Here is a 26,187-nt window from a genome sequence, read left to right on the forward strand (position 1 = left end):
TGTATGGTTCTACGACATCTGAATGTGCTTCACAGTCAGAGAGATACTTTCTAATCTGTAGACACTGTTTTGTAGGCAAATATGGCAGCCAATTTGCACACTGCAAAGTCCCACAAAGAGTGAATCAGATAAATGAATTGAATTACATGTGACTCCTTGAGCAGAAAGCTGGGATGCCCAATTAATATTTCACTTCAAAGCAGCTCTGGGAATGCAGCACTCAAGGGAAACATTTGTTGTCTATTGCTGCTCGACCCTTGTTATGAAGATATGGGTATACCTTTAAGAGAGTTAAAAGCAGCAGAACTACCGGACACAGCACTAAGAGTTCTCAAAAATGTAACAATGTAACACTGGATCAAACAACTTGGTTAGTTTGTTTCTTGGAGACAAAAACAAACTTAAATTCAGCCAATCATAACAAATGAAGCATAACAAACTCCAATCAAGTTTGTATTGAGTACACTGACAATGACACATTCCGATGCTCTGGAGTATAAGACCGGGGAAAATGGAACAGTTGAGGGGAGAACTGCCATGGCCCAGCATGGAAACAGACTGCTTGGAAATAGCTCTCTCTTAAAAGTACCTTTTTGATCAGTAACCTGTGACGCTGAAATTCCTAACAAGGAGAAAAGAAGACACAGTAAGATCTGAAGACAAGAACCTACAGCTGCCTGGTTTTGAGATAAGAAGTATTGTTTTGTAAACCTAAATTGGGAGTTTTATCAGACTAGTATTATAGAAGAGAAGGTAACAAATAAGTTAGAGAAAGAAATTATAAATAGTGGTCAGTTAATTATTCACTGTTTTATTTTAAGAAATAAAGCTGTTAATTTTTACTTTACAAAGATCTTGGTCACCCAAGTCTTTACAGATTACTGCCCGTGATAAATCTTTTGTGTGTTGCTGATTTTAAATTAAGCAGGTGGGTTTACCCTGCGTTGTAATACCCTTGAGACAGTGGCGGTGAGCTGATTTCTTGAACCACTGCTGACCACATTGATACACGCGCATTGTTATTAGGGAAGGGGTTCTCTGATAAAGTGGTGAAGTTAGAGGGCTTAAGAGTGGAACTAGCTAAGTAGCTCTTGCGGGAGCCAGGTACAGACACGATGGGTCAAATAGCCCCTTTTCTGAATCTAAAATTCTATTTTGACCCAGTGACATTGAAAGAATAATGATAGATGTCAAAGTCAGGATGGTGAGTTGTTCGGAAGGTGATGGTGTTGTCATGTGTCTGCTGCCTTTGTCCTTCTTGATATTGGAGGTCATGGATTTGGATGAGCCATCTGGGAATAGGTCTTGAAGAAGGGCTTATGCCCAAAACGTCGATTCTCCTGCTCTTTGGATGCTGCCTGGCCTGTTGTGTTTTTCCAGCATCACATTTTTCAATGTAGGTCTTGAACTCACAATTTACTCACTCCAAGTCTTGCTGCCTGGTTCAGTAAATCCAAGGCCAATCTAGTGTGTGTGTTCTCTGGGAAAATTTAGGTGGACAGATAAGGATGACCATTCAAGGTGACTTGAGCAGAGTGACTGAGCTACAGTGTTACACTGGCAGAGTATATGGCAGGAAATGTTGGAAGTATAGCTCTTATAAAAATGTTTCTTTCCAAAAATGGAGCAACAGGACTGTGTTTATTTTACCAAATCTGTTCACCTAATGTAACTACATAGAGCCATCCCTTCATTATTATAACATAGCGGAATATTTTATTTCTTTACTGGCTTCCAAATCCGATAGGACTCATTATTTTCATCTGGACTGTTTGAACTTTTTTTTAATGAATAATGCAATGAGATTGTGTTGACCATTAGGTCAAGTGGAAATCCAAATGTTCATTACAGCAAACTTAAAATGGGAATGCAGAAACCAGGGAGCTGGATCCTCATTGTCTTGGATTTTCAATGAGAAATGAAGTTGGAATGGACCAAGACATTTTCTCTTTGCCTGTAATGGTACTTCGACTAATGGTCTCCTTTATCTTATTCTGCCTGTCACTAGGGATCAAGGCAAACGTCATTGGATCACTGAGATAGCAGAGCTGACCATGTAACTGTGATACCTCTTCGTCATTTTTTTTTGTTGGCAACCACTTGGTAACAAAATGGAGCAAAGATCTCTCGTTTGAGAGAAAATTAGAAGCAAAACACTAATTCTTCCAGAAACGGTACAAGGCTCAAAAGGAAATGTGAAAAAAAGACACTATATTTTTGTCAGTAAGGTCCTGTTTTCAATCAGTTAGCATTTAAAAGCCCCAGTCTTACCAGACCATGGGCTGCTCACTCATCAGAGCGAGACGACTAATGGTGGATTAACTTGAGGGTCACCATACCTCAGACAAGGGGAGAGGTAGAGAAGGAGAGTTCTTCATGGTAACCTCAGCCAATATGGGAAATGAACCCATTCTGTTAGCATGGCTAATCAGCCTCCAACTTATTGACCTATGGGTTCTCCTGACAGTAATGAAGCTTATACTTTCTTAGGCCACAGAGTTGTGTAGTATGGATACTCAGGGATGGTTCTGGAGTCACATAAATGTCAATTGTGAAGGAGGCCACCAATGTACCAGTTGGGTTCTCTTTTCCAAATTCTTTCATGGGATGTGGATTTTGCTGGCAAGACCAACATTTCCAGTCCAACACTAATTGCCCTGGAGTTGAATGGCTTGCTGGTTTAGAGGGAAGTCAACAACCAACCATACTTTTGTGGGTCTGGAGTCATATGAGGGGTAGCACGGTGGCTCAGTGGTTAGCACTGCTGCCTCACAGCACCAGGGACCCGGGTTCAATTCCAGCCTTAGGCGACTGTCTGTGTGGAATTTGTATATTCTCCCCGTATCAGCGTGGGTTTCCTCTGAGTGCTCTAGTTTCCTCCCACAGTCCAAAAAGGATTAGATTAGATTCCCTACAGTGTGGAAACAGGCCCTTTGGCCCAACCAGTCCATGCTGACCCTCCGAAGAGTAACCCACCCAGACCCATCTCCCTCTGACTAATGTACCTAACACTATGGGCAATTTAGCATTGCCAATTCGCCTGACCTGCACATCTTTGGACTGTGGGAGGAAACCAAAGCACCCAGAGGAAACCCACAACAGACATGGGGAGAATGTGCAAACTCCACACAGTCACCCAAGGCTGGCATCAAACCTGGGACCCTGGTGCTGTGAGGCAGCAGGGCAAACCACTGAGCCACTGTGCCACCCCAGGTTATGAGGAGTGGGCAGGAAAGTGGATTTGAGGCTGAGCTGAGATCAGTCATGTTGAATTAAATGGTGGATCAGGCTTGAGGGGCTGAATCGCCAACTCCTACCTCTTATGTAAGAATTGCAGGTTTTCTGCCTTAAGGGACATTATTGAACAAGCTGAGTTTTTTAAGCAACACAAAGTTGTCATGTAAACTATTACTGGCCAGTTCCAGATTTACTAAAGGTATTGAAATTCCATCAGCTGCCACAGTGGCTGTTGAACCCATGTCCCCAGAAAATTATCGGGGGTCTCTGGATTACCAACTCCTGTGACAATAACATTATGCCACAGTTCCCAATATGGTGGCTGTGTGGTCTAATTGAAACTGTTTTATTTCAGAATTGATGTTAAAATGCAAATATTTAAAATGGACAGATTAGGACCTCATATCATTTTGATTATTCATCCATGAACATTAGCTGTTTCATTGTACTCTTGTTTGTACAAATTTAGCCAGACTTCTTACTACCATAGAGTCATACAGTCATACAGCATGGGTTGGTCCAACCAGTCAATGCTGACCATAATCTTAAACTAACTTGGTCCCACCTACCTGTGTTTGGCTCATATCCATCCAAACACTTCTTATTCATGCACTTATCTAAATCCCTTTTAAATGTTGTAACTGTATCCACAGCCATCACTTCCTCTGGATGTTCATTCCAGACATGACTTACTCTCTGTGTAAAAAGGTGGCCGCTCATGTTTTGTTTTAAATCTTGCCCCTCTCATCTTTAAAAGTATGCTCTCTCTTCTTGAAAATCCCCCACCCTGTGGAAAACACATCTGCCATTCACCTTTCTGTACCCCTCATGATTTTATAAACCACAGTTAGATGACTCCTCAACCTCCGATGCTCCAGTGAAAAAACTCCCAGTCTTTCCAGTCTATTTTTAAATCTCAACCCCTCTATTCCTGGTAAACCTTTTCTGAGCCCTCTTCAGTTTAATAATGTCCTTCCTATAGCCGGGCAACGAGAACTGGACACAGCACTCCAGAAGAGGCCTCACCAAAATCCTGTATAAACTCAATATGATGTTTCAACTCCTAGACTCAGATGTCTGAACAATGAGGCGAAAGTGAATATTGCAGATGCTGGAGGTCAGAGTCCAGATTAGAGTGATGCTGGAAAAGCACAGCAGGTCAGGCAGCAACCAAAGATGCTGCCTGACCTACTGTGCTTTTCCAGCACCACTCTAAACTTGTCTGAACAATGAAGGCATAGTGCTAAATGCCTTTTTAACCATTCTGTCTACATGTGATGCAAATTTCAAAGCATTATGTACCAATCCAATAATGTTTATGGTTATATCATCATGAAAGTAAGGCAATGGAGCAGAAAGCTGGATTAGTGGTGCTGGAAGAGCACAGCAGTTCAGGCAGCATCCGAGGAGCAGTAAAATCGACGTTGCGGGCAAAAGCCCTTATTCCTGATGAAGGGCTTTTGCCCGAAACATCGATTTTACTGCTCCTTGGATGCTGCCTGAACTGCTGTGCTCTTCCAGCACCACTAATCCAGAATCTGGTTTCCAGCATCTGCAGTCATTGATTTTACCTAATCAATGGAGGCTGACGCCTTAGCAGAACAGAAACACATGATCCACGAAGTTCATAGGGATGAATCTGCTTAACTCAGAGGCTTAACCACACATTCATGAAATTCTAACTCTACATCTCCCTACAAAAGATATGAAATAATCAAGCAGGGTGTGAACTAAATGGGATTTGAATTCAGAGCTACACAGCTCTGGGTACCTAATGCTTTTCTTTGCATCTGTTGGACACTTATTATTTGTCACTGTCCTCTGAAAACAGTTATGATCAATATTGACCTTACAAGATGCGCCAGATAAGTTTTTTAACAGAGAGTGGTAAGTGCCTGGAATGCACTGCTAGGGAAGGTGGTAGGAGGAGATACAATTGTTATGAAGATGTGGGTGAATTATATCTTTTGAGAGAGCAAAAACTATATCTTTAAAGCTACCAGTGACTGCACCAAGCGTTCTCAATAAGACACAATATAACATGTGCTCCAGCCATTGGAGTAGCTGGTTGCCTGGAAATGGCAAAAAACAGATTCAAATTAGGCCGGTCAGTTTAAATTATTCCCCAAAAATGCCAAATTCCGATCAAGTTTGAATTGAATAAATTGACAATTTTAAAGGCCGGTGACACAGTCCGATGCTCTGGGGTATAAGACCAGGGAAAATTGAACACTTGACAGGAGAACTGCCGAGCCCCGGCAGGTAAATGGCTGCCTGAAAAATCTTTATCATACCTTTATCAATCAGAACCCTGTGATGCAGAATCCCTAAAAAGAAGAAAAGATGACACAGGAAGATTCAAACAGAAGAACTGAAAGCTGCTTAGTTTTGAGATAAGAAGTTCTGTTTTGTAAATCTTAATTGGGAGTTTTATCTAACGAGTAATATAGAAAGAAAGGTAAAAGAGAGGTTAGAGGAAGAAATTGTAGATAGTGCTTAGTTAATTATTCTCTGTTATACTTTAAGAAATAAAGTTGTTAATTTCTATTTGAAATAGTTCTTGGCCAGTTGAATATTTACAGATTACAGTATGGGATAAATCTTTTCTATGTTGCTGGTTTTAAATTAAGCAGGAGGGTTTACCCTGTGTTGTAACAGTCAACTGTTTCTGCCCATTAAGAAACAAGAACAAGAAGGCAAAGACTTAAAGGGATATGCAACAAAGCAAGGTAATGTGAGAAAATTATTTTTCACTCAGTGAGTACTTAGGGTCTGGAATGCACTGACTGGAAATAGGAGGTAGGTTCAAACAAAGGGATTAAAGAGGGATATCGGATGGTTATTTGAATAGAAATTATGTGCAGGGATATGAGGACAAGGTGGAGACTGGGAGAACCAATAGAGACCAATAGAGGCTCTTTCTGAACCATAATAGTTCAGTGATTCTGATTCTGGTGCTGTGGCCAATGGGGGTTAGAATGATCTTGTGGAAAGTGGGTTCAGTCATAAGCCACAAGCAGCATTACAATTAGACAATAATCTCTGCAACATTCAACCAAACCACCCTCGATCCTAGTGTAGCTATTGGGAATATGGTCTTTACAAGCGAGCACAGTAGCTCAGTGGTTAGCACTGCTACCTCACGGTGCCAGGGACCAAGGTTCAATCCCAGCCTTGGGCGACTGTCTGTGTGGAGTTTGCACATTCTCCCTGTGTCTGTGGGGGTTTGCTCCGATTTCCTCCCACGATTCAAAGATGTGCAGGTTAGGTGAATTGGCCATGCTAAATTGCCCATGGTGTTCAGGAATGTGTAGGTTAGGTACATTAGTCAGGGAGAAATTTAGGGGAATGGGTTTGGGTGGGTTACTCTTTGGAGGGTTGGTGTGGACTTGTTGGGCCAATGTTTCCACACTGCAGGGATTCTATGACATGTGAGCTGGCACCCAGAGGTGGACTTGGAGAGATAGGGAAGTTGGAGCTACATGTGCCCACCTCAGAGTGGCACTGTCCATGCATCTGAGGAGGGTAGGTGTGGTGGAGCATTGAGAGCCACACAATGATCGCCAGGTGTGTCCATGGCTGCCGGCAGGCACCAGGCGACACCAAGATATTCCTAAATAAATCATTTTCTCTGCAAAGTGGACTGCTATGTTTAACACTGACTTTTTGACTGAGCTTGGTTACAGTAATTAGCAGCAAGTGACGCTGTTTACTGTTAATGAGATATGGTATTTTCCTCCAGAAGACAAACCAATTGGCTTTATTTGCAACTGAGGCGAGAATGTTTAGATCGGTCAAAGTTTTTTTCTGAATCCCACATCCATATCCTCAGAGTAAGGGCAGAAAAGGTCACCCAGCAATTCAGTTCGCCTCAGATCATTCTTAATGATGTTTGAATATGCCACGTGCAAATTTATTTGCATTGTGTTTAAAGAGCCTAGTAAATTCAAGGCAATGTATGCAACAACACCAGCCACAATGGGTCTTGTTGCTGCTCAATGTTCGCCTCATATTGTAGATGGACAAGCTGTGACATGCCCAGGCAGACTGGAAATTCACTGTGTCCATAGTAACCAGAACAAACACGGGCACACGACATGCAATTCCAACGGTGGCATTCTGTTCATTCCTAAAGCACTGACAAAGAACAAACTGTCATGGGTGAGTTCTCCAATCCAGTTTCTGATGTGCTAGTTTAGCACTGACATTTTCTTCAGCCTCTCATCATTTGGAGATCCGTTAAAACAGGGTTCGGAGCAGGGTAGATTATCCAAGGTGAACCAGAAAAGAGGCATTTGATGGGCAGAACAGTCCCCACATATACCGTATCTTTGTTTTTACATTACAAATGCTTAGGGATTATTGGGCCCACTGCTTAAGTAAGATACAACAGAAAAATTATAGCACAGTACGAGGCCAGTCAGGCCACTGTGTCTGCATTATCTGAGAAGTAAAACTAACCGCCCATTCTGAGGTGGCTCAGTGGTTGGCACTGCTGCCTCACAGCACCAGGGACCTGGGTTCAATTTTCAGGTGACTCTCTGTGTGGAGTTTGCACATTCTCCCCGTGTCTGCGTGGGTTTTCTCTGGGTGCTCAGGATTCCTCCCACAATCCAAAGCTGTGCAGGTCAGGTGGATTGGCCATGCTAAATTGCCCATCATGTCTAGGAATGTGCAGGCTAGGTGACTTAGTAATGGGAAGTACAGTGATAAAGTTAGGGGGGGGGGGGGGTTGAGCTGGGTGGGATGTATTTTGGAGAGTTGGTGTGGATTTGATGGACAGAATGGCCTGCTTCCATACTGTAGGGATTCTACGATAATCCAAGCTGCTAGTACCTGGTCTGCAGCTTCCAGCATTTCAGATGCAGATCCAAGTAGTTTTTAAATGGGTTAACGGTTTTTACCTCCACATTTACAATGTGTTTCAACGTACCATGCATTTGCTTATAACAGTGATAGATCTTTATTTAAATATTCATGTTCCTCATTCCAATACCACACTGCAGGAGTTCAATAGGCAGATCGCCACTTTCTCCAGGGCAACTGGGGACCGGTGATTAATGCTGGCCGAAACAGTGATATCCACATTCTGCAAATCAGTGAAAGGAGCAAATAGCTGATTTCCTATAAATGGAGCCTCACATTTTGGTTCCAACATCCACAACATAATGGACACAAAACCACAAGATGTAGGAGCAGAAGTAGGCCTGGGTTCCCACCTGCTTTAGAGGTGTGTAACAACATCTTTGAACAGGTTGACTGAAAACATCCAGGAGTTGAAGTGGACCATTCAGCCCATCTGCTATTCAATGAGACTTGATAATCCTCAACTCCACTCTCCTGCCTTTTCCCCTTGATTCCCTTCCCTGACTTTCACTGGAGAAGTAATTTTAACCAATTGAAAAGAGAGTCAATGCACAATCCTGTTATTCCATTGGGAGGATGCTGTTAAAGTAAGCTTAAGCTGTGGCAATGTGCATTTGTACATGCATGTTATAATCTGTATCTATGGTGATGATGGCTGAGGTTGCAATATTTATATCATCATGAGAAGGACCAGGAATTTCTCTTGCTTTTACTGCCTGCCATTGTTGAAAGGATTTACAGTCTGATCATCAACTTTTTTGCCTGCATTACAAATGCACCCTCTGTGCCCAACAAGATCTCAGATGGGGCTCCGAACCAGGGCCTCAGGCTCAGAGACAGAGCCATTAGTTGCTCAAGGGCTTCAGGAGCCTGCAGAGCTGCACATCACTGAGCGTAAATAATAGTGTGGGGGGAGTCTGGACACACATATATTAGACTAAAGTGCACACTAGAATAAGACTGTCTTGAAAATACATCAACATGAACACATGATAGATTAGTCCTTACCTAATGTAGCTATGAGACTCTGGTATATCTATGATTACTGTGTGCAGCAGTATTTAGTATTCATGTACAATAAATCATGTAACTTTGAAGTCGAAATGTGAAGCGAGTTCTTGGCTTTGCCTTCACTTTGACCAGTCGTCCTTGAACCTAATCTCATTTGTGGCATGCAAACGTGCTTCTCTAACAGACAGGTGAATTTGTCTGTCATCAATTGCATATAGTTAACCCATTAACCCTTGAACATGTGTGTTCTTAGTGCATGGACAATTCCTGATTGGGTTGGTGTTAGCATCCTTTTGTCCATCTGGATCTCTCAGTCATTAGGCCCTGAACTAATAGGCTTAATAAGAACATATGTGCAGAAGAAAGGGGCTCTTGTGGTACAGAGGTAGTGTCCCGACCTCTAAACCAGGAGATGCCTGGGTTCAAGTCCTACCTGTTCCAGAGGTGTGTAATACCATCTCTGAACAGACTGATTGAAAACATCCAGGAGCTCAACACAGCCATCCAGCCCTACTATTCAATAATATCATGGCTGATCTGACTATCCTCAGATCCACCTTACTGATTAAAAATCTTAACTACCTCAGCCTTGAATATGCTTAATGACACAGCTTCAATGGTAAAGCATTTCCACAGATTCATAACCTTCTGAGAGAAGGAACTCCCCCTCATCTCTGTTGTAAATGTTGGACACCTTACACTGAGATTGTGTCCTTTGGTCCTAGTGTCTCCCACAAGGGAGAAACCTTTCTCCATCTGCTCTGTCAAGTAGCTTATAGTCTTACTGTTCTTCTTCCTTCAGAAGAACGTTGCAGCTTGGCTCAGTAAAACCTGGGCTGCAGTTAGTTGTGACAGAGCATCAAAAGGGATCTGCCTTTACAGCATGTTTAGATTTTTGTGAAGTTACTTGGATAAACCCGACTGAAGGATTGTGAAATTAACAGGAAGTGGTGGAGGCTGGTACAATTACAACATGAAAAGGCATCTAGACGGGTACATGGAAGGGGTTAGAGGGATGTGGGCCAAATGCTGGCAAATGGGATTACATTAATTTAGGATATCTGGTCGGCATGGGCAAGTTGGGCCGAACGGTCTATTTCTGTGCTGTACGTCTCTATGACTCTAATTGGGGTGGGTGGCTTTAATATCAAGTGAGGCACGAGCAAAATTAGAGTTAAAAGGAAAGAGTTCGAACTCTCCCTTTCCCCTTCCCTCCCCAATAGTGATTTCAATATGGATAAAATCAGGCTGAATGCAAACCAATCGTGTCAATGCCTGACTGGCGAGGCAAGTTAAAATTGTTCCAAACCTTTGAAGTCAATTTTAGTTTCAATCACCTGCACATACCTGTCAGATAATGAATGCCGTGCAGCATTGTACAAAAGCAGTCGACAATAGAGCTCTCACTGCAATGTTACAGGAGTCATGAGGGATCAGTAATTATATTCTTGTGCTAGTTTAGTGTAAACATTAGACAAAGAGACAAGTGTGAATAGACTGACTAATCAGAAACTTGCAACCTTTCAGAAGCGGAATCGTGGCCTGGATCACCATCTTAAATTAGTTAGTGTGACTCATGCAATCATTGCCTATACATTACTCGTCCTTCAGAATACTCACCTTGTCAGGATAGATTATCATTCAGAAGAAGACAAACAATCAGACTGAGGAATGTACCTTTCTCCCAGGCTCTCGCCTTAATCAGACTGAAACAGCCAGGATGGAGTTGGAGGTCATGCTGAGAAGAGAAGACTTTCGTAATGATCTGGTTTAAAAGATAGGGGAAAGCCAATGTTTATTGAACAGTTAATAATAATTTCAAAACTAATTGCTAAAGCAGTCACAACCTCTCCCCTTTGATTCCCTGTGCCTCATCATTCTTGCTGGGTAAAGATAAATAAATGTGTTTGTCCTTGCTGCATGCTAATGTGCTGATTGAAAACAAAAGCAAGATTTGGCCAAAGTTGTGTAGAGTAGCCCTTTCAGATTTCAGTTTATCTCCAGTAATGAGCTGAGCTGTCCAGATTCTGTTGTCGGTTTACTCCATTGAACTTTGAACTTGCCGTTGCAGAGATGTGAACCCTGGCATATTTTCTTAAACTAAGACAACAAGACTTGGAGATGTGGAGTTAGTCGCCTTAGTTATACTTGCTAGGCAAGTAGGAGGCTGGAAGGACACAGCAAGCCAGGCAGCATCAGAAGGTGGAGAAGTCAGCATTTCGGGTGTAACCCTTCCTCAATTATACTTGCGGCTGCAAGTGTGGGTACGGTTACAATGATGAAAAGACATTTGGATCAGTACATAAAAAAATAAATATTTAGAGACCCAAGTGCAGGCAGGTGGGACTAGTTTAGACTGGGATTATGAACTGGTTGGATGGAAGGGTCTGTTTCCGTGTTGTATGACTCCATAACTCAACCATTTGGGTCAGGGAAATTCAGTTCACTGAATGTTAGGTTTATTGTGATGTTCTATACAATATTGTAAGAAACTACTGATTTAACAGAGGATCCATTTAAACAATGCTAGCCTGCAAAAGTTTGAAGCATAACTGGCCTATCAAGCTCTCTTGTGCATTTTAAAATCCAGATAAGCTTTCAATGCTTTTAAGACTAGGTGCACAAACAGTAAATGTTCAAGAATGGAAAGATCCTTTTCATTTTCCTTTGTTCTGTCCTGCACTCAAGTGAACTTCAGCTTTTTCGAAGCAGATTGCCTTCACTATTGGACATGTCATTTGTCCATTTGGTATGGAGAAAGAAAGATCTGTACTCGTGTGCCATCTGTCACAACATTAGGTCATCCTGAACAGTGACTTTAGCAATGTAGGCAGCAAGGTCCCACATCGAACGGGGGAGAGTGACCGGCGGGTATCTGTTTTTGTCATGGTAGCTGAGGGATAAATAGATTTATAGAGTTGCATAGCACTGAAATAGACTGTTCAATCCAACCCTTCCATGCCGACCAGATATCATAGAGTCATAGAGTTGTACAGGATAGAAATAAACCCTTCAGTCCAACTGGTCCATGCCGACCAGATATCCCAACCCAATCAAGTCCTACCTTTTAGCACCCAGCCCATATCCCTCCAAACCCTTCCTATTCATATACCCATCCAAATGCCTCTTAAATGTTGCAAGAGCCTCCACCACTTCCTCTGGCAGCTCATTCCATACCCATACCACCCTCTTTGTGAAAATATTGCCCCTTAGGTCTCTTTTATATATTTCTCCTCTCACCCTAAACCAATGCCTTCTAGTTCTGGACTCCCCGATCCTAGGGAAAAGACTTTGCCTATTTATCCTATCCACGCCCCTCATAATTTTGTAAACCTCTATAAGGTCACCCCTCAGCCTCCGACGCTCCAGGGAAAACAGCCCGAGCCTGTTCAGCCTATCCCTGTAGCTCAAATCCTCCAACCGTGGCAACATCCTTGTAAATCTTTTCTGAACCCTTTCAAGTTTCACAACATCTTTCCGATAGAAAGGAGACCAGAATTGCACACAATATTCCAACAGTCGCCTAACCAATGTCCTGTACAGCCGCAACATGACCTCCCAACTCCTGTACTCAATACTCTGACCAATTAAGGAAAGCATACCAAATGCCTTTTTCACTATCCTATCTACCTGCGACTCCACTTTCAAGGAGCTATGAACCTGTATTCCAAGGTCTTTTTGTTCAGCAACACTCCCTAGGACCTTACCATTATGTGTATAAGTCCTGCTATGATTTGCTTTCCCAAAATGCAGCACCTCGCATTTAACTGAATTAAACTCCATCTGCCACTTCTCAGCCCAATGGCCCATCTGGTCAAGATCCTGTTGTAATCTGAGGTAACCCTTTTCACTGTCCACTTCACCTCCAATTTTAGTGTCATCTGCAAACTTACTCACTGTACCTTTTATGCTCACATCCAAAGCATTTATGTAAATGACTAAAAGTAGAGGGCCCAGCACTGATTCCTGTGGCACTCCACTGGTCACAGGCCTCCAGTCTGAAAAACAACCCTCCACCACCAACGTCTGTCTTCTACCTTTGAGCCAGTTCTGTATCCAAATGGCTAGTTCTCCCTGTATTCCAGGAGGTCTAACCTTGCTAATCAGTCTCCCGTGGGGAACCTTGTCGAACGCCTTATTGAAGTCCATATAGATCACATCTACCACTCTGCCCTCATTAATCCTCTTACTTCCTCAAAAAACTCAATCAAGTTTGTGAGATGATTTCCCATACACAATACCATGTTGACTATCCCTAATCAGTCTTTACCTTTCCAAATAAATGAACATCCTGTCCCTCAGGATTCCCTCCAACAGCTTGCCCACCACCGATGTCAGGCTCACTGGTCTATAGTTCCCTGGCTTGTCCTTACCACCCTTCTTAAACAGTGGCACCACGTTTCCTAAACTAATCTAATCCCATTTGCCAGCATTTGGCCCATATCCCTCCTAAACCTTCCTATTCTTATACCCATCCAGTTGCCTTTTGAATGTTGTAATTGTACCAGCCTCCACCATTTCCTCTGGCAGCTCATTCATTCACGCGACAACCACCTGCATAAAAAAAGTTGCCCCTTAGTTCCCTTTTATATCGTTCCCCTCTCAACTTAAACCTATGCCCTCTAGTTTTGGACTCCCCTACCCTGGGGGAAAAGACCTTGTCTATTTATCCTATCTGTGCCCCTCATGATTTTATAAAGCTCTATAAGGTCACCCCTCAGTTCCCACAACTGCAAAACATCCCACTGCTCTTGTAACACCACAGGAGCTGTTTTGGTCTGGGTGGGATGCTCTTTGGAGGGACCGAATGGAATCAATGGGCTGAATGAACTGCTTCCACACTGTAGGGTGTTCAATAGTATCAGCTCAGTTCGCCATAGACACTTATTACGATGCTGGATTTGAATGCCAAAGGTACGGATCAATAACATTGTTAAACTAGACCAAATGTGAGATTCCAATATTTACACACAAAGACAAATGACAAGATTCCATTGACTTGAACAAACACCAGACTTTACATAGAAGGTAAGAACAGTAATACAATCTGCTTTATCTATATTATATTACTCCAATTAACATTAATGTGGCAAACATGAGTAACAGACATGCATGCCCCCAAAGCACATTAAATACAGTCAAAGCAGATTGCATAGATTTCTTTGCAACAAACTATTCCCCAATTACAGCTCCAAACCCCCTGCACAAATCATTACTGTTGCAACAGCGCATCAAGTGTCATTAAATTCACAACGGAATTTCAATTTTTTTCTTTCAAAACTGTAACTTTAGAACTCACGCAAAAAGGATCACGAACTGCCCCAGTGACTGCTCACACTCTCATTCTTCACATTCCTTTGCTGGGACTTTGCTCCCCTTGATTCATAAAAACCATACTCCAGCATCTTACTCACAGGCGCAACATTTGCTTTTTCACTGACAGCTAACTTTGCCAAGTTGGCATTGCCCCTGCATTTCTCTGAACATTTCTCTGCTGAACCAAGCAAATATGACATGTGGGCTTCTTTCACAGTCACTCACAGTTCCAATGAACTTTCAATGTCACATAACTTCTTCCAAGCCCCACTGCTACTAAGATATTTCCTGAGCCCTAACTCCCAGCTTCCTTAGCTTTTCCTAAGGCTCTGAGTTTGCTACAGCAGCACTTTTCCAGGTTGGAGTTTCTTCTTCCTCCTCCTGACTGACCACGAGCCTGAAGGCAGCAACCTTTTTCCTGGGACTGTGTCTAGCCAACTGCCTAAAATTGACTGTTGTTCAGTAACTCTTCAATTGTTCTGAGTGACCTTGTGAAAACCTTGCAACAATTCCCACCTTTCTTGCTCAGCTGTATTGAATGTAACTAATATTTTGGAACAATCAAAGGTAGCAACTTCTTGGAACTGTCTGTTCCCTGGATGTGACAAGTGGGACAGATCGGTAACTTGAATAGGACAAAATTAATACAAGAAGATGATTCTATCACGCAGTCTAAACCTTGACACAATGAAAACCTCAAGTTTGCTCCTGCTAATGGTTAAAGCCCATGCAAAATAAATATACAAAGTCACTTGTATAAGTGGGCAGCACAGTGGCTCAGTGGTAAACACTGCTGCCTCACAGTGCCAGAGACCCAGGTTTGATTCCACCCTTGGACAATTCTCTCTGTGGAGTTGCATATTCTCCCCGTGTCTGCATGGGCTTCCTCTGGGTTTATTTTTATTCAACTGTAGGACGTGGACATCACTGGCTCGCCAGCATTTATTGCCCGTCCCTAGGGTGCTACTGTTCCCTCCCACAGTCCACAGATATGCAGGTCAGGTGGATTGGCCATCGGAAATGCAGGGCTATTGGGATAAGTCGGAGGTGTTTCTGGGTGGGATGCTCTTTGGAGAGTCAGTGTGGACTTGCTGGCCTCCTTCTAAAATGCACGGATTCTATGAAAAATCACTGGTTTAACTTTTATACATTAAACATCATCCAGACTCGGATGTTGCCAGGGTTGGAGAATTTGAGCTATACGGAGAGGCTGAACAGGCTGTTTTCCCTGGAGCGTCGGAGGCTGAGGGGTGACCTTATAGAGGTTTATAAAATCATGAGGGGCATGGATAGGATAAATAGACAAAGTCTTTTCCCTGGGGTCAGGGAGTCCAGAACTAGAGGGCATAGGTTTAGGGTAAGAGGGGAAAGATATAAAAGAGACCTCAGGAGCAACTTTTTCACACAGCAGGTGGTACGTGTATGGAATGAGCTGCCAGAGGATGTGGTGGAGGCTGGTACAATTGCAACATTTAAGAGGCATTTGGATGGGTATATGAATAGGAAGGGTTTGGAGGGATATGGGCCGGGTGCTGGCAGGTGGGGCTAGATTGGGCTGGGATATCTGGTCAGCATGGACAGGTTGGACCGATGGGTCTGTTTCCATACGGTACACCTCTATGGCTCTAAACTGATGCTAACTCATCAGCCACCAACACTACCAGTTAAAATTGAAAATTCTCTGAGGTCTACTGGTTTGTAATTGAATTATAGAACGTCATTATTCAGCATATGAGAGATCATGCAACCAAGAAACCTTATGCCAGTCTCTTGCTGCTATTCAGGGACAGTAAGTTCCTCTGCTTTGTTAGCCATGTATTCACGTGTGTCATTTGCATGGTGGGGCACATAAATGTGAAGAATATTATAGACAAGTCCAATAAATATAACAGTGGCTCAGCGGTTAGCACTGCTGCCTCACAGCACCAGGGTTCCAGGTTCAATTCTAGCCTCGGGCAACTGTCTGTGTGGAGTTTGCACATTCTCCCTGTGTCTGTATGGATTCCCTCCAGGTCCTCTGGTTTCCTCCCACTGTACAAAGATGTGCAGGTCATGTGAATAGGCTATGCTAAATTGTCCATAGTGTTAGAGGATAGTCCTTCGGAGGGTCGGTGTGGACTTGTTGGGCCGAAGGGCCTGTTTCCACACTGTAGGGAATCTAATCCAAAAAATCTTGACATCCACCTGCCAACAGGACTTCCTTTTTAGTGTTAAAGAACCTGCCTATGTCCCTTACTCCAAGAATATGCAGCCAACAGATGAGTCAACTTTGTTAGCACAATAGGCGAGACAAACTGGATGAGAATTTTGTTTTTGGATTATAGAAGTTTTCTTGTGGCATTACTCATACTGACTCAGCATCCAAATTGAAGTGCCTCAAGTGTGAACAGTGACACTTCAAGGCTGACAGGAAGTAAGTGTGACGCAATCAGGAGGCGGCCTACCTTCGAAAGTACAATGGCTACGTGAGGAATTTGCAAACGGTGAACAAATGATTTATGACATGCTGATGTGGGCATTAAAGCAAAGTTCTGATGTATTCTCTGCTCATTTATGTCAGAGAAAGGCAAAATGTCTGGAAAACTCAGCTCAATTGTTTCAGGGGGGACAAGTAAAACTGAGTGGGGTTTGTGATGTAAAAGACAGCAATCCCACACCAATAATGCAGGCTGATACCAAGGCAAAATGCTGCAGACCAACAGGATCCCTATGGTGTTGAATCAGGCCACTCAGTCCATCAAGTCCATGCTAACCCTCCAAACACCATCCCATCCAGACCCATACTCTATAACCCTGCATTTCCCAGGTCTAACCCACATAGCCTGCACATCCCCTGACACCATGGGCAATTTAGCACAGCCAATCCACCTAACCTGCACATCTCTGGATTGTGGGAGGAAACCCTGGCAAAATGCACAAACTTCACACAGACAGTCTGATGAGGGTGGAATTGAACCCAGGCCCCTGGCACTGTGAGGCAGCAGTGTTAACCACTGAGCCACCATGCCACACAGTAGTGTATGTTAATTGTATATGAATTGTATTTTCTTGGATGCAGGTTGTAGGCATTAACTGGGGCTTCACATGTTTTGCAACAAATAGGAACTTAGTGTTTAGAGTGGGGATTTGCATCGGTATACTGTGCATCTCCATAAATAAATACTTTTGCTAGTGTGGAAAGGTTAACTCCAGTTCTATCCTTCACTCCTTGGCTTTCTGAAGTATAGCACAATATTGCATTGAGATCAGGAACTAATTTTCTTCTCAGAGAGCTCTGTATACAACGTTCCAGTCTGTCAATGTCCTGAGTGTGCTGAAACAGCAGCTAGACAGCTTAAATTGATGATGTCTGTTGGCCTATTAATAGTGCTGCCTTTCACTAAATAAATTGACAAAATGTTTGCAGAGTTGCAAGGCTTCGAATGCCTTTTTCCACATCTATAAATGAGCTTTTGCGGAATGACTACGCTCAAAGCTATTTTTCAGCATTAATGATGGATGGGAAACACAGGACCTTAACTGACTTTGAATTAGAGTTCCACTACATTTGTTTGAATATCAGCATCACCAAGGTGGCACAGTGGTTAGCACTACAGTCTCACAGCGCCAGGGACATGGGTTCAATTCCACCTTGAGGTGACTGTCTGTGTTGGTTTCCTCCCAACAGTCTAATACAGGTTAGGATCGGGTGTGCTAAATTGCCTATAGTGGCCAGGGATGCGCAGACTACGTAGGTTAACTATGTGCAATGCAGGGTTACAGGGATGGAGTAGGGGTATAGGTCTAGGTGGGATGCTCTTTGGAGGGTCAGTGTGGACCTGATGGGCTGAATGGCCTGCTTCCACACTGTAAGGATTCGAAGATCAATCTCTCCCTAGCGAATTAACTTTACAAGATGCATGACAGTTGCAAATTCTCTGAAAAGGTGCTTTCAGATTTTCCTGAAAATCATCGAAAGCAATTTACATTCTCATTGAAACTGACTTCCAGACAATGAGAATCATCCAAATACCTGTTTGGCTCACTCGAACTCTGCAAATTAACCGTGTTCAGATAATTTCATTTTTATGTCGCCGAAAGAGTAAAAGCAGTGGTTCCTGGAGCAGGACTTGAACAGCTAAACTGTCTGACTCTAGGGTGGAATCTGAACCCAGAATCCCTTGTCTAACTCCAAACTCAGACTGCTTCTGCTGAGTCAAAACCAACAAAGTTAGACCTAACTTGATGGCTGATCAACACTCACAAAACATTCTGGTTTATGTTTTAATTTTGCACCTTTTCCTCGGGTTTTGCGCCATTTCAGATCAGTGGAGTGAATCTAAAAATATTTTTGAGGTCTTGCCTTAAACTTATAACTGGGAAATTGTTGTGACTCTTCCCACTGAAACCACCTGAAGGCACTGTTGCCCCTAGTCCTTCTTTCCAGTATTAGTCTAAGTTACTCAGTCCGAATGGAAGGAGGTTGGTTAGCTCAGTTGGCTAGACAGCTGGCTTGTAGATGTAGAGTTAAGCCAACAGTGTGGGTTCAACAGCTACACCAGAAGGTCATGCCTTCTTAACCTCACCCATTGCCTGAGGTGTAGTGATGATCAGGTTAGACTCACCGCTATTGCGCAGCCCCCACCCCTCTCTCTCTCTCAAAGGGAGAGCAATACTATGGTGACTTTATTTGTCCCATTGTGCTCAATCACTACTCACTTCATGTTGATTTGCATTATAGTCACTTACGAGATCGCAGGTAAGCTTCCTGGAACTTAACCCAAGCCCAACAACCAATGAGTTAGTAAAATAAAACCAGTCAGATCTTCCCAAGAATGTTCTTTCATATTCTGATGGGCGCAGCTTGTCTTGTGATATCAGTTAACACTTTCAGGTATCATGTGCCTTATGCACATGACACCTCTTTTAGTTGTGCAAAAACAAATCTGATCCAAGGTAAAATATTCACTTGTTGATTTAATCAAAAAGCTGTTAAAGACTACTTAGGTTCATCCTAACATGAAAAAAGAGGCTTCTTTTTCCATGCCAATGTCCATCAATCTGTTATGGAATGGTAGGCACACATATTGCACAGCAAAAGAAATATTGGATGATCTGACAGCACTTCAACCCACGTAACACCACTTTGAATCATCTAGCTTTTTTTGGCATCTGGCTCCCATGTATCATTGCAACTCCTCATAGGAGCTAGATTCTCAATTATCAAAAGATGTTGACAGTCCTATTAGGGAAGATGCAATGCCTGAACTGCTTTAAAGAGTTAAGCTGATGGTTTAGCTGAAATTTTCTCCTCTGAAGACACTTTCTGATCTTGAATGATGGTCTAATCGAAGTCAGAAGATCAAGCAAATTTGAAACTCCAAAACTAAGTCACCAGCCACAAGACAAGATCAAGATTGTGTGCCTCGGATAAATTGGATAATCTCATGTTAGCGTTTCTGTGTAGTACCGCATGACTGTCCACCCTGAAAAGATGGAGAGCACGTAAGACTCATGACACTGATTCTCTATCAGGAATTGTGCATCTTAAATTCCGTCAGTCAGGCTGAGGAATGTTGCAAACTATGACAGGAAATGAATTACGTTGTAATATGACTGCTAGATATCGTCAAAAGGCAACTCATGGGAATTGAAAGCCAAAGAAAATTGAAAGTTAATGGAGCGTGATCCATTTCTTGTTCCACTTATTCCACAAAGATAAAGTGTGAAATCGAGAAATTAACTGGAGGTGCACTCTGAACTTTATAGGCCGAGCACAAAACACCAGAAATGGAAGAGAAAAGTTGGTTGGAACAATGAACGGTAACTTGCTGAGGCACGTATAAAATACTCCACCGAATGTTCTTCCATTAGTTTTGGTTTCTCATCCATCTGGAATCTGTGCCTCTTGCCTTATCTCATCCATCCTTTGGGACTCTTCTTCAACTGCAGTTTTAAGGTAGATACATTCTTAAGAAATAAGGCAGGGGTTATCATCGGTACATGGGAATGAAGGATAATTAGGTTAATCATGATCTTATTGAAAGAAGGAGCAGGTTCAAGGGGCTAATGGGCCTAGTCCTGTTCCTAATTTCTATGTTTCTCAGTTGTATGAACATATGTTCATGTAAATTCAAATGCTTCATGACCTCACTCTTTCCAATCTCTGAAATGTACTCCAGCCCTCAAAGATCTCTCCACCTCCAGCAGCATGGTGGCTCAGTGGCTAGCACTGCTACCTCATAGCACCAGGGGCCTGCGTTCAATTCCTGCCTCAGATGACTGTTTGCATGGAGTTTGCACATTCTCCTGTGTCTGTGTGGGTTTCCTCCAGACGCTCCCATTTCCTCCCACAGTCCAAAGATGTGCAGGTTAGGTGGATTGGCTATGCTAAATTGTCTGTAGTGTAAGGTGCATTAGTCAGAGGGAAATGGGTCTGGGTGGGTTATTCTTCAGAGGGTCGGCGTGGCCTTGCTGAGCTGAAGGGCCCGTTTCCACACTGTAGGGAATCTAATCTATGGTCTCATGCACATCCCACATTTTAATTCCATTTGAGTGGTAGATGTGCCTTCAGGTAGCTCCTAAGCTGTGGAATTCCTTCTCTACATTTCCCTTAGTCTCTTTCCTCTTTTAATTCGCTCTTTATAACCTACTTCTTTGATCTCACCTTTCCCAATATTACCTGTGACTCCATGTAAACTTTTACTCAATATTTTGTCATCAAAGCACCTTCAGACATTTTACTGGATTAAATGGCACTATTTTAATGCAAGTTGCTGATACTGTTCCAGAATGCTGAAAGGTCCAAAGGTTTCACTCTTCAGTCAGTGATTTTAATTCATGTCATGTCTTACAGAGAATCTCAGAAAGGTGTTCTGAACATCCACAACTATAAATGTGTTCAGAATGACTATATAATCATAATAAGCAAGTCAGGTTATTAGATTGTCACATACCTTATTTTTACACAGTCATAGACACATTTACAGAACAGAAACAGACCATTTGGCCCATTGAGTCTATACTAGTAAGTTTATTTCCTCACAGCGCCATTCAATTTCGTTTTGGAATTATTGAAACTTCCTGCTTCCACCATCCACATGAGCAATGAATTCCTGTTTATTATCAGTCTCTGGATAAAGAAAAGTCTTTTTTCTCACATATATGTTTCATCTCTTGCCCGAGATTTTAAATCTGTGTTTCCAAGCCTTTGTACACTCAGCTGATGAGAAAACATTTTCCTTACCTACTTTATCAAAACCAGTCATAATCTTATCCACTTTTATCCAATCTCCTCTCAATCTCTGTTATTCCAAGGAGAATAACTGCAGCCTTTCTAATCTAACCTTGTAACTGAGTACACCCCGCCTCCCCAACCCCATCCTCAATCCCTGGGACTATTGTGATACAACTCCTCTGCTCCCTGTAGAGGAGCCTTACATGCTTTGTAGATTGTGCTGCTAACCAGAACTTGGTGCATTACTCTGGCTGTGGCCTATCGGTTCAGCATACCTTCCCTGTTTTTGTATCCAAGGCCTCGACTTATGAAGTCTGAGGTTCCATAGGCTTTGTTATTCTCTCTTTTACATGTCCTGACAGCTTCAAAGATGAATACACATGGCCAAATTCCCCTGAGCCTACACAATCTGTAGATCTGTGCATTAACGTTTATACTGCACCACCGCAGTCTGGGAATGATATTAGTTCAACATAGGCAGAAGTCGCACAACACCACGTTATTGTCCAACAGGTTTATTGGATATCACAGTGTTCGCCTGATGAAGGAGCAGCACTCCAAAAGCTTGTGTTTTCAAATACACTTGTTGGACTTCTGACTTTGTCCACCCCAGTTCAAAACCAGCACCTCCACATCCTGGCTTTTGTTAGTTCTATGTAAGCAGATGAATCGGAATGATAGTGAAGCAGCAACCACCTTTATACTGCATCTGATTTTCTTAAAGACATCAGATGCAATATAAACCAGGCACCGGCAGCATTGCTCAATCTGCGCTCATTGATCTCTGAATTTAGTCAAGATCTTGACCCTGAAGGTGGTCAGTACATTATTGGAAAGAATTAATTTTTCCTTATCTTCTTCCCTGGTTGCAAAACCTTCAGAATTTGACCAACAGCTAAAAGTAAGAGTGTTAATAAGGGAGAGAGGTCACAAAAACATGGCCGACAATGGATGAAAGGGGAAGTCACAGATGCTGAATGTCATTAACATAGATTATCTTTGCAATGCGAAAATTCTACCTCCAGTTCCACTTACCCTCTGACAGCATTGGGCTTTCCAGTCTCTGTAGCCCGCCTTGCCCCTCTTTGACTCTTCTAAAGGCATCTAGTGCTGAAGTGATGGAGGCAGCTGAAGAACTGTGAGGCTCCTTGTTCCCCAGAGTTGCCTGCTGCGGTCTGCCCGTTAGGAACTCCCTAGACCTCGCAAGGTGCTGACTATAGGAAGAAACCCCCATGAGAGGCTTGGAAACATTGTAGTTTCCGTTAGCATCTGGGATCACAGCGAAAGACATGACACTGCCATTCCTTGGGACACAGTCTCCACTGAAGCTCTTGGTGAAGGGGGCTGAGGGGGAGGGAGACTGGTAACTAAGGGACCTGCGGGAAATCCACAAGTCAATGCCTGCTTCTGTCGGCTGTGCAACACTGTTCACTCCTGAAAGACAAAGAATTCGCACAAACTGGTCATGTCAACTCAGAGTTATTGACAGGAAGAGCATCAATTTATCGAACCGTGGAGTTAGCAAGTGCAATTACCACAGGAGATGTGCCTTTCGCTATTATAATCCCAATTACCACAATTAGCACAATCTTTTCTCAGTAATTAGAATTTCAAGCACTGAAGAAACTCCCAAAAGAAAGTTGATGAAAAACGAACCAATGGTGACGTAAATCTGAATCACACAGAAGGAGATTAGTGGACAATGAACATTCCACAGTGATCTTTAGATTATTGATTATAGATTAACATACCGAAGGAGCAACCCAGTAATTATTGTGATCTCAGTGGTGTTTGCACTGCATTTACCAATGTCACAATTTGAGAATATTTTGCATTTATTTGTACAGAAGGCCAAAGCACCCTCCCCCATTGTTACTTCAGTATTTAAAAGATGGAGCTCTGTGAGGTTTCAAATTGAAATGAAAGCAAGAAAGTTTGCTGGAAATGAATTTAAGGAGTCTCAGTCCAACGTTGGATTCCGACACAAATTGGCATTGTGGGTTAGTAACCTTTTCATTGCCCGACTGCAATGGAATACAAGGATGTTTCCTGTGTCAAAAGGAAACAGTTACACAGAAGCTGAGGTATGAAGCAGATTGTTGGGGGTTCGTTATAGGAAATTCTTGCCCAACCTGACCTTCGTCCTGTCTTATAGGCAGGAAACAGGGTCTCCCCATCTCTACCATATTGCCTCAATAAGCTTGCCCAATGAAAGCACAAAAAAAATTCCAGTTCTGTATCAGGTTAGCTGCTCCCACCCTGGATCGTTGCCTTTGGTCTTAAGGTCCTTTCAGTGGAAAGGAGAAGTACACAAGGGAGACCTTCATACCTGACTACATCTCATGGGTTCAGCTCAGGCAGGTGAAGGCAAGAGTCGTTGTCAGAAACCAGGAATGAAGAGTTACTGTTTGAGTGAGATACTAATGATGTGGCAGTTTCCAGAGGAAAAAGCAGTGACAGAAAGCACAAGTAGCAGGAAACAGAACCCACGCTTCAGAAAATCTTCTGTCCGTTTGATATACTCATTAGCCTAGCTAAATTAAACAGATCCATAAACAGGCGAAATGGTAAACACACAAGACCATGGGAGGCATGGTGGTTAGCACTGCTGCCTCACAGTGCCAGGGACCTGGGTTCAATTCCAGCCTCGGGTGACTGTATGGAGTTTGCACATTCTACCCGTGTCCGCGTGGGTTTCCTCCGGGAGCTCCGGTTTCCTCCCACAGTCCAAAGATATGCAGATTAGGTGGGTTGGCCATGCTAAATTGCCCATAGTGTCCAGGGATGGGAAGACTAGGTGGATCAGCCATGGGAAATGCAGGATTATGGGATTGGGTAAGGGGTGTGTCTAGGTACGATAAGATAAAGAAGCAGAAATTAGGCCATTGAGCCTATCAGGTCTGCTCTGCCATTCAATCATGGCTGACATGTTTCTCAACTCCATTCTCCTGCCTTCTCCCTGTAACCCTTGACCCCTTTATTCATCAAGAACCTATTTTATCACTGTCTTAAATACACTCAATAACTTGGTCTCCACAGCCCTCTGTGACAATGAGTTCTACAGAGTCCCCACCCACTGTCTGAAGAAATTCTTCCTCATCTCAGTTCTAAAGGATCATTCCTTTAAATTTCAGAAGAATATTTGTTACTAATACTGTGCAGTGTAATCTCAGCCACACAACAAGTGGGAACTTTATTGCAACATGTCATCAAACCCTCAAACTGTGGCCCCATCGATTAGCTGTCTGAATTGATGATAACAGTGTTCCGTCTGCACCTCACCTCTCAATGGCACGCAATGACGATTAAAGTCATGTTTCAATGGGACACTTGCTGAGAGAAATATTACCATTCACGCAATCACTCGATTTGCAATATTGCTCCCCTGCTGTCACCAGGCAGAGTGGGTTAACAAGACCGGTCACCTGTTAAATCTCCAGATTGCTCAAGCAACTTGCCGGCTAAGAGCATCTCCTGCCTTTTCATGCTCAGAACAGCCTGGCACCCTCCTGAGGACGAAGGTTTATAAAACTCTGACATGCTGAGCCACTTCATTACAGAGCTATTAAGTCCCCAGGTTTTAAAAAACTACCTTTGTGGTTATTGATTCTGCGGGTCACAGCAGCTAGTTCCGGATTTTGTTTACGATGTAGCCTCTCCCTGATGACAGTGCTTCGATCAGGTTGGTTGGTGACACTGTCTTCCTTTTGGACCTGGAATAGCAATGAGAAGATATTTTAGATATGTATTTGTCATCAGGGTAAGAATCAGTTCTGTTGGAAACTGTGGCACATTAGATTCCTGTAGGAAGTGATAGCTCCATTTTTAATGGATGGAATTGTCTTAGTTTGTAATAATAGAGTCATAGAACATGGAATAAACTCTTCAGACCAACTCGACCACACTGATCAGGATTCCTAAACTAAACTAGTCCCGTTTGCCAGCACTTGGCCCATATCATCCGACACCTGGAGGAAGAACGCCTCATCTTCCGCCTTGGGACTCTCCAACCACAGGGAATCAATGTCAATTTCACCAGTTACTGCATTTCCCCTTCCCCACCTTATCCCAGATCCAACCCTCCAACTTGGTACTGCCCTCTGAAACAAGCCTACCTGTCCACCTTCCTTCCAAACTACCCACCCCACACTCTGTCCCACCTTCATCTAACCATTGCCGTCCAAGCTACCTTCCCCCAAGTCCCACACCCCCTCCCATTTATCTCTCAATCCCCTTGGACCCCCCTGCATTCCTAATGATGAGCTTCTGCCCAAAATGTCGACTCTCCTGCTCCTCAGACGCTGCCTGACGTGCTGTGCTTTTCCAGCGTCACACTTTTTGACTCCCTCTAAACCCTTCCTGTTCATATACCCATCCAGAAGCCTTTTAAATGGTGTAATTGTCCCAGCCTCCACCACTTCCTCTGGCAACTCATTCCATACACGCACCACACTCTGCATGAAAAAGTTGTCCCTTAAGACCCTTTTAAATCTTCCCTCTCTCACCTTATACGAATGCCTTCTAGTCTTGGACTCCCCTAC

General features: G+C 43.1%; 1 protein-coding gene across 7 annotated transcripts in view; it reads right to left on the reverse strand.

The window, feature by feature from the left end:
- ptpn20 (protein tyrosine phosphatase non-receptor type 20) overlaps nt 1-26,187 on the reverse strand; it is a 436,259-nt gene that overhangs the window by 279,979 nt on the left and 130,093 nt on the right. For 6 of the 7 annotated variants that reach the window (XM_072583170.1, XM_072583173.1, XM_072583172.1 and 3 more), the window contains exons 6-7: nt 25,239-25,359; nt 22,682-23,080 (exon numbers count right to left, since the gene is read on the reverse strand). In XM_072583170.1, coding sequence (XP_072439271.1) covers nt 22,682-23,080; nt 25,239-25,359 — 520 coding nt within the window. The remainder of the gene's footprint in view (nt 1-22,681; nt 23,081-25,238; nt 25,360-26,187) is intronic. The other variant, XM_072583175.1, reaches the window with a different exon arrangement.

Source organism: Chiloscyllium punctatum, chromosome 13 (genome assembly GCF_047496795.1).
Source record: "Chiloscyllium punctatum isolate Juve2018m chromosome 13, sChiPun1.3, whole genome shotgun sequence".
Taxonomy (NCBI): Eukaryota; Metazoa; Chordata; class Chondrichthyes; order Orectolobiformes; family Hemiscylliidae; genus Chiloscyllium; species Chiloscyllium punctatum.